Raw genomic sequence first — 18,754 nt, 5'->3', positions numbered from 1 at the left:
TACAAATAAATTTCATTAATATTTAATAAGCTTGTCACTCCGGGTATCTTAGCATCATACTTCAATTCCATCAAGTTCTGTCGACATCCCTTGGAATAAAAGTTTACTTAATTTATATCAAATAATACAATTATAATAATAATAAATAATTAAATACACAAGTAACAGCAAGATGTCAATATGTCGATTTCAACAGATAATCCCAGAGAAGTAATAATCAATAAATAAACAATACCACTCTTGTTTTATTAAATGATAAAATTATAACAATATGTATGACGATTTGCTAACTCAATTGAGTTAATTAACTATTAAAACATGACAATTGGCTAGCTTTGGGTGTCGATAGCAGCAGGATGTCCTACTGTCACAAAGATCTTCGAGCTTAATTGACGAAAATAAGTTATATTCTTCCGTAATTTACTAAAATCAGTAATAGTCTGCCAAGGCTGAATAAGTTAAGAAAATAAAACGATTTCAGAGGGTGGTCATTCGGAAATTAACGTTAATTAGTGTGAAAAAAACATCTGAAAAGATGTGTTTTAATCCCCTCAAGCAACCCTTCCAAAGATCCTACCTGCGTATTAGATTCTGTATAAATGATTATATAAGTCCAAAAGAATCTTCCACTTTATCATCATTTCTCACGAGTGTTAACCGCCTCATTATCTCTGGAACCGCTTGTCGATTCTAACAGTGTTGAAAATTGATTGTTACCTACAAATTTGAGCCATTACTGAAATAAATAGTCCGACGCGTGAGCAGGCTTTTAATGGATTTTTCAGACTTACAATAGATCGGAAATTTCTTCTTTCCAGAGGAATCATAACAGGTATTTATAAAAAGCAAAGTGCATAGATTTAATAGTGTACTCAGTATAAAAACTTTCCGTCAAAATCAACACAAATTACTTGCAAAACCAAAAGGCAACAAAAAATCGTTATAATATTTTAACAACTCATTTGTGTAAAAAAAGTAACACAAATCATTGATAAAATTTATAATCGAGCTTTAAATTTTCACACATTTAAATATTATCATCAGCATAAGTGTTGATTTGTGTTAGAATTAAATAGTAATAAGTCACATTTTTAACATAAAAATTATTAAGTGAAGTTTTTAACACAATTAGCCAAAATTTTTTACTGTGTATCGTGTGACAAAGGATGAAACAAAACAGTTTCGAACGAGGATGAGGTTATCTGTCACACTAAATCATAAATGGTGTTTACTCTCATATAGCATACACGTTTCGGATGATCGCCGGCATTGAATCTATGAATTTGAATGTCTGTAGCCAGTCAAAACTAGACGGTTGAAAACCAATAGCGCATGTACAAATTCAACCATCAACTTGGTTGGTTAGAATGACAATTACATAATTACTGTGAAGTTTACAATCCCTGGTTAAAAATACTGATTGAAAAGAATTGAGAAACGGTCCTTTCATGCAAACTGTATATATATATATATATATATATATATATATATATATATATATATATATATATATATATATATATATATATACACAGTTTTATTTATTCTCTTCAATCAATATTTTTAAACAGGGATATTAAAAAGTTTCATCGTTGCTAAAATTGAAGTAATCTCGAGTTAGCTTGTTTCGACTGTCTAAGAAGGCATTGAAACTCATGATTTTAATACAGGTCAAATGAAAATAATCTTTAACGTTTTCTGAAAGGATAATAGAAAATAACTTTAGTTTTTTACAAAAATTTTTTTAGAAAAATTTAAAAATCATCAAATATTTGACGACTGCAACAGAACAAGTTTAATCAATTTCGTGTAAAAGGATATGTGATGCTTCTCTTTGAGAAAATTTTATTAATTTAGAATAATTTATATTACTTATCCTAGTCCATACACACGTATCAAGTACATTCGCCTATTATTTACATTAAAAAATTATCAAAAATAGTCTTCACAATATTACAAGTTCGCGTGATAGAAAGATTTTATTAATTTCGTAAATAAAATATTTGTCAAAAATTTATCCGAAGCTTATCAAATTTAATTCTTTCTATTTTCATAAATGGGTTAAATTAACGAAAAGAAAATTATTTACTGATTTAAAATTAAAATAGAATGGCATTTTATCGAATTTTTTAAACAATAAATAATAATTTAAATCGAAATTTGAATTTATTTCAAACAGTTGACGTGTCTCTGCCTGGTGGGGAAATGACGCACACATAAAAAAATATTAGATTCAACTGTCAATACAATACCGTCGTCAGATCCAGTAGGAATCTATTCATAAGTACTGTAAAATGAATATAGATGGCTTTGGTCATAGAACAACTAAAACGTTCTCGCAAGCGCTCGTTAGTAGGGTGAAATGAATATATATAAATTCACAAGTATAGAATATTGGAAGTGTGTGCTAGTGATGGCACAGCTGAACATTGATCGCTAAGGTATAGATATATGGCAGATCTGCTCAGTGGGTGTTGTCACGTGGTCGCTTCAAGTAGCTTGTGTTCGGCTCCCGATTGCGCGTGTAACTCCGTATCCGTCTCCCACGAGACGCTACGAACTTGCACGCCTGCACGGTTGAGTCTTCACGTCGCTCCTCGAACTACCGCGATTTCCAAATTTGGGGGGCAATCGAATAGGTCAGACGAGGTAATTTGTCGCTTCCATATACAGGCACTGCAGTTTCGCAGTATGCCATGTTTTTTGTTATTTTATTATTTACTTTATTTAAACTAAATTATTTATTTATATAATTATTTATTTTTAAATTCATTATACATAAACTTAAATTATAATTTGCTCGTACGGATTTTTTATTTATTTATTTTAGTTAATTAAATTGTTTCTTTTATTATTTTTTGTTCTTCATTATTTAATTCTGAAGATACTTGAGCAAATAAATAATCCCAATTCCAAACATCATCAGTTTCTTTAATTAATTTTTCAGAATATAATTTTTCAGTGAGAATTGATAAATTTACGTTGTCTAAAAATGCAAATGATGCGTTTTTTAAAAGATCTGTGTCCAATTCTTTGTATGCAGCAACTCGATTAATTCCAGTGCTATTTTAATAAACAGAAATAATAATAATAATAATAATAATAATAATAATAATAATAATAATAATAATAATAATAATAATAACTGTTAATTCACTTATTGAGTAGATAAATAAATTAATTAAAGAATAACATACGAAGGAGCATTTGACACGTGGGAATTATTTTCTTCTTGAATTTCTTCGATATCCGGTATAACAGGAATATCTAAAAAAAAGTTTTTTTATTAATCCAATAAAGTAAATTAATAAATAATATTTATAGAACAATAATAATAGTCATTACCATCAATTTCATTTTTATCTTCTTGTAATTTTTCCCTTGAAAAAAATTATTCATTTAAATTTATAAAATTATCACTGTTAATTATTCGTAAAAATAATAATGTACTTACTGTTCAACTATGTTAACTGGTTTTTTACTAAAATAATGAAAAAAAAATTTATTCATATTATTTAGAATAAGAAATAAATTGAATTAATTAAAAAAATAAGTAAAGAATAATACAGACTTATTTGTTTTTAACTCATCACCCCATCCAGTTTTACGTGTGCGTGGAGGTGCTACAGGTGCTGTTCTTATAGATGTAGCAGAAGGAATAGCCAGTACAGGGCTATCAATGTCATCATCAAATTTAGATTCTTCTTGAGCTAAATTTTGTCCAGCTCTTCTACCAAGTCTTGGGATAAATTGCTGTAAATAATTCTTATCACCAATAAAATTAATACCGATACATTATTCATAAAATAAACATATATATTTTTCTATGCAAATACATAAAATTAATTGTACCTTTTTTGAATTTGTTTCATGATCATTTTTCCAATCCATTGATGAGATTTACAATTTTTTATTAATTTAAAAATTTCTGAGTTATACAATATTTATTATTATTGTTTATAACTAGTATCCATGACGACAGATTCGTTTATAAACATACACGAAAATTCGACATGCGCACAAGTGCTGAATAACGGTAATTGCGGGCTCTCTTGGATATACAGGTCAAATTTATTCTACAGGTAGGAATCGATATACCTAAAGTATCGATTAATCGTACTGTTGAAGTCGTTTCTTGTGCACCGGCAAGTGCTGACCTCGTTCGTTAAAAGTCTATATCTCTTTTATTATTTGAAAATATTTAAGTATACATAAATATATACTGTAAAAAGAGCGGCGTTAAAAATGAATTCAATTTAACACCGCGTGATATTAAAATGAAACAACCCCAGTGTAGGCGGTGTTAAATCGGTGTAAAAAAAAAATCCACGTATAGAAATTAGAAAAAAAAAGTTTTACCAATAATTTAATTGACTAATAAAAAGACTTTTTAACTGTAGTGATCGAGTAAGTAAAAATATTTACAAAAAATATTTTAACGCCGGGAAATTTTTCTTTACACCGCTTTCAGTGTTGAAATTTAACACCGAAATTTTTAACACCTACACCACCTGGACTTATCCCGTTTTTTTCTTTTACAGTGTAGAATTGTTCATTTAAACTTTAAAATAAATTTGAATCATTTGATAAGTATATTAGAGAATTTTTTAAAATAATTTTTACACAATTGTACTATTGATTACACATTTATAAAATGGTGTCTCCTATTGTCCCAATGTATCATTTCGCCTCATCTTCTTCTGTAGCAAAAATATCAAGAACCGTTCCTCTAAGCATTAGATTATGTGTAAAAACAATAAAAATCATAACGAAAATTTACAAAGTATCAAATTTCATATACAAAAATTTTGGTTATTTATTTATTTTACAGTTAATAAGTTATACAAGTAATTGCTCATAATAATTATTTATAAGTACTGCCGTTCTTTTGCTATAAAATAGTATGTGGGTTTCTATTTGTTATATGATACATTTTAAGAATATAAGGTGGACGACTTAGTACCCGATTACTCCATGTATTTGTATATTTATATTCATAAGTATAAATATAAAATATATTGTCATATGTTAAATAACAGGTTCGATTGATGACGTAACAAATTCTGGTTTAGTTATAGAGAGGACCTTCCTGCTCACCTGGAATTGAATAGGGAACTGATTGGATTGAATAGACAATAGACTTCATTGGTCATTATCTTAACGTAGATTCCATAAAAACACTAGTTGCTCAAGGCTTACTAAAAAACAAAAAAAAATAAGGAGATGTGATTTGCGTAAAGAGCCGTCAATACAAATACTGGTAATCGATTCTGAAACTTCATTTAAACAATATAAATATAATTATAATTTACGGACCCTTCAGACATTAATTCAGTTCTTATTAAATAGTCGTTAGAGTAACTCCTGAATTAATAAGCGACAGAAGTTTCAGTGACAAAATAATATAAATTATCAATAAGAAAAATCCATCTGTTTTTTATTCCTCCGATCGAGAGGAAGAAAATCTTTTAATTATTCCATAACCAATTAATGAATTAATTGTACGCGAAAACCTACTTCCGGAAAAAGCCAAAAAATAATTATGACTGATAACAGACAGTCGTCCATAGATAATTCTTACGAATATCTTGCAATACCAGGGACTTCGAAACAACAACCAGATAACGAAGTTCATGTCAGTGGAAATAATTATTTTGGAGATAAAAATAATACTTTCAAAGTACCGCTTGTAAAATCTACAGGGAAATCTACTTCCGGAAATAGCCAAAAAATAATCATGACTGATAACAGACAGTCGTCCATAGATAATTCTTACGAATATCTTGCAATACCAGGGACTTCGAAACAACAACCAGATAATGAAGTTCATGTCAGTGGAAATAATTATTCTGGCGATAGAAATAATAATTTCAAAACTCCGCTTGTCAAAGGTAAATTTGAAGAAAAAAAAGTTAACAATGAAGTAGTTTATTTTTTTAATTTACTAATGTAAAGATGGGTGGGGATTTTAATATTGAGCGACAAATTTGAATGTGTGAATATTTTGTTTGTATGGAAAAAAAGCAGCCATCTTAAAATATTTGAAAAAAATTTTTTTTTAATTTTCTAGTCGTATTTAGATTGACATAACAATACTGAAATCATGTTTTATCCGGTACCACACACTATACTTTTTATAATTATATATACATTGAAACTTAAATAAGTTTCGAATCGAGTTAATTTATGAGCAATAGCGTAAAAAAAAAAAAAAAATTAATTAAAAAATTTAGAGTGGCTGTTTTACTAAAGAATAATCTTAAAATCATAACAAAAATAATTATTCATCAGAACACCAACCACTGCAACAGCAACAAAAATATGAGTATAGAGAAATACAAGAATATACGGAACAGTTATTGAAACTAAAACAAGAATTAAATAATGGAATCACAAAAAATCCAATTTTATGGTGTAACGTTAGCACTTATTATTCAAATCACTGTCAAAAGATTCTCATTAATATTTCTTCAGATCTTGAATATCTTGCAATAATTCAAAGTAATTTAAAACCAATAAAACTAATTTGCTATCATATACTTATAATTTATTTAAATTATTTTCAGATATCGATGAGATTCACAACAACTTTGTTAATAAAAGAAAAATTCGCCTATTCCAACGATTGAAGATTGCTTCACAAATCTTCATTATTTTGAGAAAGGCTTATGATAAAATTGATCATTATTGTAAGCAATATGATGTTGATTATTATTGTTATTGTAAGAATTACTTATCGGTTTCGGAAAGTTATACTCAGAATATTAAATACAATAAAAAAAAAATATCAAGAGCGTTTATAAACTCAATTTGGCTTCGTCGTCAACTGATAAAGGTACACGTTGCTTTTGAATAGTCAACTTTAATCATTCACTTAACCAATTCAAATACTAATTATTAATTTACTTTGTTGATAAAGAGAGTCAAAGATAAAAGTGAAGAAATAAGAAAATTAATGGACGTTCTAAGGCAGACTATATTAAAAATGGATACCATGCTCGGAAAGTCACAAGGAAATTCAACTAGAATTTAATTAAGATTTTATTATTATATTATAATTTTTTTGAAATTATTTAATTTCGTATTTTACAAGTTTACTATAAATATCTCTACCCAATTGCAACCCTAACAATTAACATCACTATCGTATTGTATACGTTATAGAAAAAAATACTATAATATAATAATATTTAATAACAATATACTCACACATATACATAAATATATATATATATATAATACGTAAGTGCTTTTTTCGGTAGGGATATGATAAGATAGTAATATTATTTGATAGAGTTGAGTCAGGTAGAGTTGTAATTTTGGTAGATTCGTTTATAGAAAAGATATCAATAAGGGCTATTTATTTACATGTTTATTATTGAAAAAAATTAGTTTAATTATATACGTATATGGATATATTGAATACTTATATGAGTTTTTCAAATCACCTATATTAAAACTGCGAGTTTCAATGCCTGTTGTACCAGCCGAAATAAGACAATTTCAGACTAGTACGATTTAGCGGTCAGAAATTAATCAGTTTCTATCCTGTTGGGAAAAAATTATAATACTCTAAATGTTTATGTCATTATAATAATCAACCAAACTAACAGTTGAGTTTGAAAAACTAAAAAACAATACAAGTTCCGATAAAAATGATTGTTAAATTAATAAATAGCCATTGTGTTCTGTATTGAATTACTTGAATTTGCTGTATGAAGTAGAGCATTATATTTTTACAACGCTATAGGTCGGAAATCAGCCTACTTTGACTAATTCTAGACATTAAAATTATGTAATAAAAAAAATATAAGTGTGTGGCACACAATGAATCAGTGAATATTTACTGCAAATCAGTCCCAAGAATATCACTGATTCAATTAGTGATATACTTGAGACTATTTGTGTAGTGAATATTCACTGATTCATTTTAAGAGAGTGGAAATATATATTATGATAGTTTTTGCTATAAATGTACTTGATGATTATTAGCTTGTGAATAAATATAAAATGATGTAAAACAAAAATAGTTTATCAATGAAACATTGAAAAGCAAAAATCTACACCGTAAAAAAAAAAACCGGTATAAGTACACGTGATCCTAATGTTAAGGTGGTAAAAAGAAAAGCGATTTTATTTTTAAAATACCAGAACTTCCAATTTAGTTCAAATACAAACGAAAATTTATCGCTTCAAAAATTAATTCACGGAAAAAACTAAACTTTAAAAATTAATTATTATTATTATTATCATTATCATTATTATGATTATTATTATTATTTTACTAATGATAACAATTTTCTAATGACAAATGTAATTTTTAGTATAATAACTATTTAAATTAAGAAACGAAAAAAATTGTTGTTTAATAATATGAATGGGCAAAGATGATAAAGGTAAATTTGATTTTTTAAATTAAATTTCAGGAAAAGAAGAGAAATAAAAACAAGAATAATAACTACCAACATATTTAAAGAAGAATATCAAAAAAATAATTATGGATAATAATGAAGGATCACTAATTTCTAGCCAAATAAATGATGCTTGTAATTATTATGAGAGTCTTGCAATACCAGGTCCATCGAAACAACTATCCGGAAATGCAGTTAATGACAGTAAAAACAATTATGCCATACAGAGAATTCAAATTCCAATAGCTCTACTGAAGAAAGGTGAAGAACGTTTTATTTTATTGAATCGCATATTATCAAATAACAATGTAGGAAATTTTGTATTTAAATGAGGATAAATATACATTGAATAGTTCATACACTGTAAAAAAGCGGTGTTAAAATAAACTCACATCGGTGTAGCGATTTTATCCAACTGTGTATTAAGATCCACAAAACGAAAATAATAATAATAATAATATTATTTCATTAAAATTACGTTTATTTTTCGGGGTCAAATTTAGCACCGATAATTTCAACACCGGTAGTGTAAATTTACGTCGGTATTTTTTACAGTGTATTTGTCAGATTGCTGTGACATCAAAATCATTTTTTCCTCTAAAATTTATGAGCATTTCATTTTTCCTTGCTTTCATTATATTAATATGATAAAAAAAAATATCTAATCAATTTTTGTCATCAGCCGATAAAACAAAAAGCGAGCCAGATTTAAGGTTTAATAAAGAAGAATTAAACTACCACCACCACCAACAACAACAACAACAACAACAACAACCGCAACAGCGCGACTACCTATGTTATATACGATTACAACAACATACACTGCGGTTGATGCGACAAGAATACGAAATGCGCGAAAAAAATTTTTTAAATCTTAGTTTATGGTTCATGATTGGCAACGAATACTCAAATTGTTGCGCAGATATCGTCAAAACTGTTTCCGAAAACCTCAACTATCTCTCATTAATTAAAGGTAATTTTATTTAAACTGTATTTTGAGTTTGATTACACATAATCATCATCCCACTTTGTTTCTTTGTTATAATAAATTGATAATTATTTTTAGGTTTAAGTGAACACTTGGATGTTATAGAAAGAGAAAGAAAATTTCGATTGCTGAGTGCTTACAACCTACTTTTCATACTACGTGAATGTCTTAAACGGACTTGCAACCAATTAGATCAAATTTATCAACAATCTGTTATCAGTGTTCCGGCGTGCCAACAACTTTTGTTTTTCAATCAGGTGCATAGTACTTTTAAATTATTTATATTTTAACTTTCTCCTCATTTATTTAATCAGTTTTTAACTGATTGTTAATCAAATTCATTTTTATTATTTATTTATATGATTTTTTTCAATTTAGGATTTCAAGACTAAAATTAAATTTATTGAACAATTCACAACTACTGTGAAATGTACAATGGATGTTTTATTTAAAGAAGAAGTCACGAAGAATGATTAATAGGAATCATTCTTTTTTATTTTCCTACACCCGGGGAAAAATTCATTAACCGATTTTGACGTAAAAATTTACCATTTATTGGACGTTCGATTTACTGTCTAAAAAGACGCATGTATTGACAGTATAAGACGATACATGAAAACGAATACGATACAAACAGAGGTAAAATATTAATTATAGACAGAAAAAAAACTTGGTCCAAGAAAAATGAGCTTAAACTAAAAGAACTTTATTTTTTTATTTTCATTAATTTTTTTCGCGGCTGATACAAGTTATAGACGACTTACTTTGGACTTGATTCACTTAAATTTTCTCTTTAAATATCCGATCTTTGATATCCGGTGTTATAGAGCAATAAATAATTAATAGTGAGCTTTTTTATTAAAGTACGTCAAATTTAAAAATTTTGATTTTTCTTTCATTTTTTTCGAAAACTTTCTAACCAAAATTAAAACGTATGATTTATCTCAAAAAAATCACCAAAAAATTCTCTTTCTAATGGTATAAAATTTGTATAATTATGTTACTCTACACAACGCATAAGAGTAATTTAAGTGAACTAAATATAATAGAAAAGAATACAATCAAAACAGACTCGGAATTTTGACTCGGGATAGGTAAATGAAGTAACAAATGATATATCAAATGTATCTTAAATGGAAATGAATTATGTTGTATCCAAAATTTTTCATGGAGAATAATTTGTTTAAATTTTATGTATCTATTAAAATTAAACTGAAATGAATGAATTAGTAGTAGTTAAATTATCCATATACATCACTGTGCTAATAGAACATTATCTTTAAGATATGAAATATATAAGTATTCAAATTAATTGTTATTTGACATTTAAAAAAAATTTTGCCTTTTTTGCAAAAAAATGCCGCATGTTTTGAACTTTTTAATTTGTTCTTCCATGAAAGAGGGGTACGATTTTTTTCCCGCTGAACCGGGCCTACGAAGATAAATTTACGGTAAAAATTAAAATATCTAAAGGAAATAGTTCCCATATCGTATGTTGGAACAGTATTGTTGAAATATCGACGATTAACATTCATATTAATCACGCACAGAAAAAAAAGTTATTTTGAGTCAAGAAAATATTTTGGAAGACTAAATTTTCGGGAACCAAGTCAAGATTTTCATGAGCCAAGAGAATTTGCCTTGGTCAGAGTAGATTTATAAATTATCTGATAAAATTGAGGTTTTCAAAAAAATTTTCTTGAAAGCAGAATATTTACCTTCAGTCGAGAATTTTTTTTCCCGAAAATTATGGGTTCATATCTCATAATTCACATGGTGAAAAATTTATTTCAATTATTTTTAAGTTTACTAATTAACTGATGGTTTCGTGACGTCATTATGTCTCTACAATGAGGTGGAGCCATTTTAACTTCTTATATTTTGATAATCAATAGACTTCATTATTAGAATTGAATATGAATAAAAGGATTAATTTCATTGTATCGTCAAAAGCTTTACATGCTCGAATAATATGAATTATTTTAGTAGGACTTTGATAACAATAATGCTCGTTATAACAAATGATAATTATCATGAATTAAAAAATAAGATTTAAAGACAATAAGGGAATGGACTGGCGATAATCAATATAAATATATAAGTATAATTGTGTCACCATCAGATAAATATTGGAGAGATATAAGCATTTATGCCAGTTACATTTTAGCCGTCATCGCAGTAACTCGTAAGTTGAAATAACGAAAAAGTTTATTGTTAAGTATTATAAATGAATATAGATAACAGTGATAAAGGTGAGTTTAATTATTTAAATAACATTTCAGAAAAAGAAGAATAATCACTGTTGGCTCTTTCAAAGAAGAATAGCAAAATCAAAATCATGGATGATTATAAAGAACTTCAGACTTCCAGCCAGACACATGATGACCATACTTATTATGAGAGTCTTGCAACGCCAGGTACATCGACACAACTGTCAGAAAATGAAGCTAATGAGAGTCAAAATGATGCTAAAGATGAAAATGAACTATCAAAGACATCATTACAGCTAGGTAAAGTAAAGAGAGACCTTTATTTTAATTTTTTATTTGATAATTATCATTAATTATCAAATAAAAGTGCAGCGAATTTAACATTTAAAAGGAGATGAATATACATTGAATAGTTCATATACGTCAGATTGCTCCCGTATAAAAAAAAACATATATGGTCAAAATTAATTTGATGAAAAAAATAAAAAATAAAATATTGTCAACAGCTAATGCTACAATAAGAGAACCGGAATTAAAGTTTGGGAAAGAATTAGGCCATCGACAACACCAACAGCAAGGGCATAATGATCATGGTTATGAAAACGTACAACAACGTATACTGCAGTTGATGGAAAAAGAAGAAAAAATGCTTCATAAAAAAGACTCAAATCCTCTGCACTGGTGTCAGCTTGGGGCTGAGTTTTCCAATTGTTGCAAGATTATTCTCGATACTATTTCTGAAGACATTCCGCGACTTTTTCCGCCAGAAAGTAATATTATACGGATATTCGTTTATTTTATTAGACATGCTAGTTATATATTTTTAATACTGGAATTAATTTATAATTATCTTTAGACATTGATGAGAACCAAGATGCTGAAGCAATTGAAAGAAAAAATCGTGTGATGAAAGCATACGAATTGCTTTTAACATTAAACGAATGTTTTAAGCGAATTTATACTAAATTGAATGAGTTTTACAAGCTTTACCGTAAAAATCTCTACTACTACAAACATATTTCACCCTCCATTCAGGTAAAGTGACTTAAATTATTATAAATATTACTCAGTAGTTAATTGTTCTCTACTGACAATTTTTTTTTTTGTTTCACTAATGAAGAGTTTCGAAGCTAGAGCCAAACTTATTGAAGAATACATTAACTGTCTGAAACAATCTATAGATATGATGTTTGAGAGTAAACATAAAGAATGATTGATTTAAATTTATTTACTTTTTTTTTAATTTAAAATTTATCTTTAAAAAAAATTGATCTATAGTGAATTTAATATTAAACCAAAAAAAATTTAATTTAATTATTTAAAATTCACTCGAATTTTAAATAACCAGCAATAGAAAATGCCGAAAATATTCGGCCACTCAGCAGATCATGCACTTACTAAAATTTTTCTTTACATATATACAGGATATTTTATTATTCTTTACTTTTGTATTTAAATAAAAAAAATTTTTTGTTTGCTTGGTTTTTTGGAAGAAATATGAAACATTAAATTAAATTTTTTTTTCTTTTTTTAATAAAATTTAATCAAGTACGATGATTCGCGCTTTAACATTCGTAAAAATTATGACTAAATACAATTTGAAAATAAAAGCTTCAACAACAAATAGTTTTTGATAAAAAAAATTTCCATGTTTATGAAATTAATTTTAAAACAGTTTTAAAAATTATAAAACACGATTTAAAACTATTTTTAAAAAAATATAAAATGTGTAGAATACCTCGTTTTGTCCAGCTCTTTCTGACACCGTGCAAAAGAATAATTTAAATAAATTTTAAATACCAAAAATATATTATTATTATATTATATTAAATTATATAAAAATTATCTATAAGGTAAAAAATATCTAAGAGATTAAAATTATCTAGGGATAAAAAAATTATCTAAATTATCGAGGGGCTAAATATTGTAGAAATTAATTTTAATCAAATTGATTAGAAAAAACCTGGAGAAAAAAGTAGTCGTATTAGTTTATTTAATTAAATTTTATGAAAATTATCTGGTGGAGAGTTCTCCGAAACGTACAAACACAAAATTTCAAAGGTAAAATTTAAATTTTTATTTCAAATTAAATAAAAAAATTTTTTATAATAATTTTATATTAAATAGCAAAAAATAAAGCACAGCAACACTTTCCTGACAGAAGACAGTCATAAATAATACAAATGTTTTCAAAAAATGAACAACAAATTCCCATTGGTTGGTATGAACTTATTGCTAAATATTCTGAAAGCTGCAGGTATAAAAAAAAATTGAGAGGCTATAATTTATAAAGTTAATTTAATTTTAAAAAAAATAATTTCTATTGTCATTTCGTTCAATCATCAACCGGAAGTATTTTTACTGGACTAAAAACCTAATAAAGTTGGTTTTAAAATTTTCTTTTTTTATCTCTTATCAATAGGACGGTAACTTTCATCTTAAATAATGAGGGACATATAATAACCCGCATATTTACCAGAGACTTTGTCTACTTGTTCACACGAAATTCTATCAGTTTTTCTTTGATCACCACAAAATGAGGTTCTTACAAGTATTTATTTTAATTATTACCTTCAATTCTCAATTAATCGGTAAGTAATTTGAGAATATTAAATAAATAAAATTTATTTTTATAACAACATATATAAATATATATTTTTTCATAGAAATAAATTCAAAGTCACTCAATAATTCGTCGATAATAAAAAAATCGCAATTTTCAAATATTAGTCTATCAATTGAACCAAAAATAAATTCGTCATCGACAATTGATAAAAAAAAAACAGAAAGAGTTAAATCTGTTGGGCAGAATCGTAATGCTAAATTTTTTTACACACCATCATTTTTGACTGGCTTGGGAATCGGTAGTTTAGCTAGTTCTGCAGCATTAGCATCATCATCAAATCCAGAATTATTGATATCAGAAAGTAACCCTATAACCAAGCGACACCCACGGCCCATGCCCATATTCATGGATACTAATCAGAGCTTACCAATGCCTCCAATATCATCATTACAGGATAACTTTAACGTTTACGATTCAACTTATCCATATATTGCACTTTCTACGACTCTTTTCGATAAATCACTCCGTTCAATTTACAATATGCTCGATCACATAAAGTCACAGTTGGCTGGCAAAGAAACTTCTAGCGACCTTAATCAAATTTCTGTGAATAACTCAAACAATTATGAAGTTAACAATAGCGCTGAAGAAACGTCACCCATTAGAGTTATTACCAAAGATGATAGAGAGCAATTGGGAATCGTTAATCGCTCGCTCTTAAAAGATGTTATTAAAGAGTCTATTGAAGAAATAAATGTAAGTAAATAAATATTTTTATTAAATATTAGTTAAGGGTCTGAGAAAATGGAACGAAAAAAAAAAATTTTTTTCTAAAAAATGATTTTAAATTTACATTCATCACTTTTACGCTCGACATTAAATCCCCGCGGATTATTTTTTCTTCTAATACTTATTCCCAAATTTTTTTATCACATGCTCAAAATGTACGTCATTAAGCACCTATAGTCGACAACTAAAGTATTATATAAGACACAGTGGGTAATAAAAATACCTACTTATTCAAATTGTGACGTCAGCGGCGTAAAAAATAATTTTTGGTTGCGTGCACTATATTATGCGCTCAAAAAATATCGCAATAACTCATTGAGTTATCTTGTGACAAAATTTTTTATTAATCTCAAGCGCCTTTTATTATCTGCGATCGGTAATCTGCCGCCTATAGGTACTCATTAGTGTACTTTTTGAGCAAAGTAACCCTGATAGCCAAGTTGGCGAGAAACTGACGAGAAACTTGCAGCCGCAACTGGACACTAAGTTGACCACCAACAGTTGGTACCTCCAATAGCTGATAGACATTTTCTGAGAAAGTTCGTGGCAAAAGTTGGAAATTCAATAAGTTGACGAATACTTTCTGAGAAAGTTGGTGGCAAAAGTTGCTTGCAAAAGTTGGTGATCATAAGTTGACGGTAAGTTTACTTTCAATTTCCTCAAAAACTTGCATTCCAGTTGCGGCTCCATACTGGCGCCAACTTTCTGAGAAAGTTGGCGGTAACTTGTAGCCAAAAGTTGCAAAATCTAAAGCTGTTGACAACTTGTCGTCAAGTTGGTCGGAAACTAATGAATGACCAACTTTTTCACGATCAACTCGTGCTATCAGGGAATCTAAGGACAATTCCGGATAATACCGGGAGGATTTAATAATCCCTGGTAGCCACCTTAACCGTAAGTTAGCTTCAAGCTACAGCCGTATTCTGAAGCCAACTTAAAGGAAAGTGGTGGAGAACAAGCAGTTACCTTTAAGTTGACAGTAAATTGTCTGTAAACTTGAATTCAATTTGACTACAAGTGTTACTGTCAGACAATCACGTTAAGTTGATTGAAAATTTCACTTCAAATTGACAGCAAGTTCTTCAGTCAAATTACATTCAGATGACGGCCGTAGATTTGCATCAACTTGCACGCAAGTATTATCCAGCCGAGGCTTATCAGAAACTTGTCGTTAAATTAGCCATAGATGTTTCACTGCAAAATTTGCTAAGTAATTATATTTTGAGTGTGGCTATTAGGGAAGACACTCATACTTGATATCTAAACTACAATTTTATTTTTTTTTTTAATGTCCCATTTTCCCTGAAAATGTAGGAAAAAATTTTTCTTTTTTTGTTTTAGAATGATCTAGAACAAAGGCAAGGAACACGTTTTAATGTTGGTAATAGTAATGCTCCAATAGTTTCTAAGACATCAGGACCAACAGTTCGACAAAATAATGATAACACTAATAAAACCATTGATGATATTAATAAGAATGACACTCAAATAGTATCAACTACAGTACCTCCAGTCAATACAACTGTTCATCCTGGATATTATGGTGGAAATCCACAAAACATAAACAATATTAATTTGATACCCGGGATACCCGGATTGCCATCTCATTCATATGGTTATCCAAACGAAATACAATATGGTCCTCCGCCTAGTATTTACGAACATGGTTATGGACATGGACCTGGACCTGGATATGGACAAGGAGCGTTTAATCAAGATTACTATCATCCCGAATCTTATTATGAAATTCCAGTAGATCACTCATCGACCGGTTCTTTTTCTGCACCGACCGAACACTGGCCAATCTACCCACCATACGCAAGAGCACTTAAATTTCCTAATAATGATAAAAGCAGGAAAATTAATACCAATAGTTTTAAACCTTCGAGTAAAATTGAATAATTTTTTGTTGTTGCTTTTATTTTTATTTTTATAAATTATTTTTTAAGTATTCGATCGATAGTATTATTTAATATATATATATCATATCTTCGTTTGCTTTGAAACAGAAAATTTTAATGTAAGCAATAATTAATAATTGTCAATAGGGCGATTTTTGAATCTTTAATCGGCTAAGCGAGAAAATTAATAGAACAATTAGTTGGCAAACTTATTTACGTTAGATATGAAGCTTAATTTTAGTCAATACAAAATTACTAGAAATATTTTTAGGTGTTATCGCATTGACACTCTTGAGGAGCATTCTTTTATAATGGCGAAGAAAAACCTGGATGATCCAAGTAAGGTCAAATGAAAACGTATTTATGTGAGAGTTATTGATGTAACTGTTAAAAAATGCGGTTATATATGGAGGAAAATATGTAATAAGGTTTTTATATTCTTCTAAATCAAGACTATGGAAACAGTTGATATACAAAAAATTTTAAGCTCAGACAAAGATAACAAAAAAATAAAATGCACAATTAAATACACTTATTATCATTAATAAACTAAAAATAATTTTATTATATTAAATTATTGACTAAAATGTTACAGAAAAAAAAAAAAAAAAAATAATATATATGAAGAGTGAACTTAATAATGTAACCACATATTTTTATTGACACAATTGTATATGTAGATTGCACAGATGTACTGTGAAATTACTGTACTTAAAAACCTAAAAATATATATCATGATAACATTTTTAAAACTACTTATTGAAATAGAATTTTAATCAAATTTTTCTTTTGTTTTCAAATTATTTTTTTCGGCTCACTATTCTATATATCATAAAATATTTAAAATACGCGTAAATAAATGACGTAATATATATATATATATATATATATAAATATAAAAAAGTCGTCATTTTGTCTAATGGCTGATATCATCTGTCAGCAATACAGTAAATATGAGCAACTAGTGATTCTATGGAAAATTCAATTTTATTTTAAGACCAGATTGGGGGAAGACGAGCTCATCTATTTACAGAATACTGTCTCTAACTCGCCACGCATATACTTATACACACGCACATTTGTATACACAACTCATCGTAGTTAGTCGCGAGCAGACACCAAATGTCTGTCTTATTAAAAATTTCTCTAAACTTTATAAATTTGAATTATTTAGACTCAAACTCAAAAAAATTATGCAAGTCCCAAAATTATTTTATTCTAAAAAAGTATAAATACAAAAAATATATATATACATATATATATCTTATTATTTAAATTAAAATAACTAGAGAGTGTGGAAAAGAATTACAAGTAGGGGTTGACGCCCTCGGATTTCCGGCCCTTACGGTGTAGTGCGACATTTTTTGCGCTTTTTTATTTTCCTTCATCCTTTTTTTCACTTATACCACCTTCTGTCTCCGCTTTGCTGATACATACAACACGTTTTTACCCTCTTTATACTCTAATACACATATCCAAGGTAGTATCAACGGGCTTTGTCTTCTTTTTGTCACTCCACCGTATCCTAAATATAAAGCTCCAATAGAAACCCAATAGCCAAAGTGCCGTACTTGTACTTTAACACTTAACGAAACAAGAATATTTCCTGCTATATATATTATATATCCGTCACCTAATTTTTTTTACCTATAATGTATACGGTGTCGGGATAAACCGGACGAAAAACCGCAAATTCAATGCCATAGACAGGACTGTTATGTGTTTAATTTAAACATAATTTCAATCATGACTACACGCCGCACAAAGTTTATATAAATATATCCGCTGATGATATTAAGTATATGTATATGTAACGTAACTTAAACTTATAAAAGTAGTCCATGTGTTTTTATTACAATGACTTTCCATGCGTTATGAATTATGACATT

General features: G+C 28.1%; 2 protein-coding genes across 3 annotated transcripts; one reads left to right on the top strand and one right to left on the bottom strand.

The window, feature by feature from the left end:
- Positions 1-2,805: 2,805 nt before the first annotated feature.
- LOC103577567 (intraflagellar transport protein 43 homolog B) lies at positions 2,806-4,045 on the bottom strand. 2 transcript variants are annotated; one of them, XM_053737455.1, is made up of 6 exons: positions 3,853-4,045; positions 3,572-3,765; positions 3,455-3,481; positions 3,346-3,380; positions 3,198-3,267; positions 2,806-3,063 (listed from the first exon to the last, which is right to left on the bottom strand). In XM_053737455.1, exons 1-6 carry the CDS (start codon positions 3,889-3,891, stop codon positions 2,835-2,837), a joined length of 594 nt encoding a protein of 197 aa, XP_053593430.1. In that variant the 5' UTR covers positions 3,892-4,045; the 3' UTR covers positions 2,806-2,834. The 2 variants fall into 2 exon arrangements, with proteins under 2 accessions (XP_053593430.1, XP_014299714.2); XM_014444228.2 differs by having other exon boundaries at positions 3,572-3,753.
- A 10,332-nt stretch (positions 4,046-14,377) lies between these two features.
- LOC103577566 (uncharacterized) lies at positions 14,378-16,866 on the top strand. The gene is made up of 2 exons (XM_014444227.2): positions 14,378-14,931; positions 16,306-16,866. The coding sequence occupies exons 1-2, from the start codon at positions 14,569-14,571 to the stop codon at positions 16,864-16,866; spliced, it is 924 nt and encodes a 307-aa protein (XP_014299713.2). The 5' UTR covers positions 14,378-14,568.
- The last annotated feature ends 1,888 nt before the right edge of the window (positions 16,867-18,754 follow it).

This window comes from Microplitis demolitor, chromosome 3 (assembly GCF_026212275.2).
Source record: "Microplitis demolitor isolate Queensland-Clemson2020A chromosome 3, iyMicDemo2.1a, whole genome shotgun sequence".
Taxonomy (NCBI): Eukaryota; Metazoa; Arthropoda; class Insecta; order Hymenoptera; family Braconidae; genus Microplitis; species Microplitis demolitor.
Note: the sequence above shows the minus strand (reverse complement) of the source record. Positions and strands in the feature narration are given on the sequence as shown.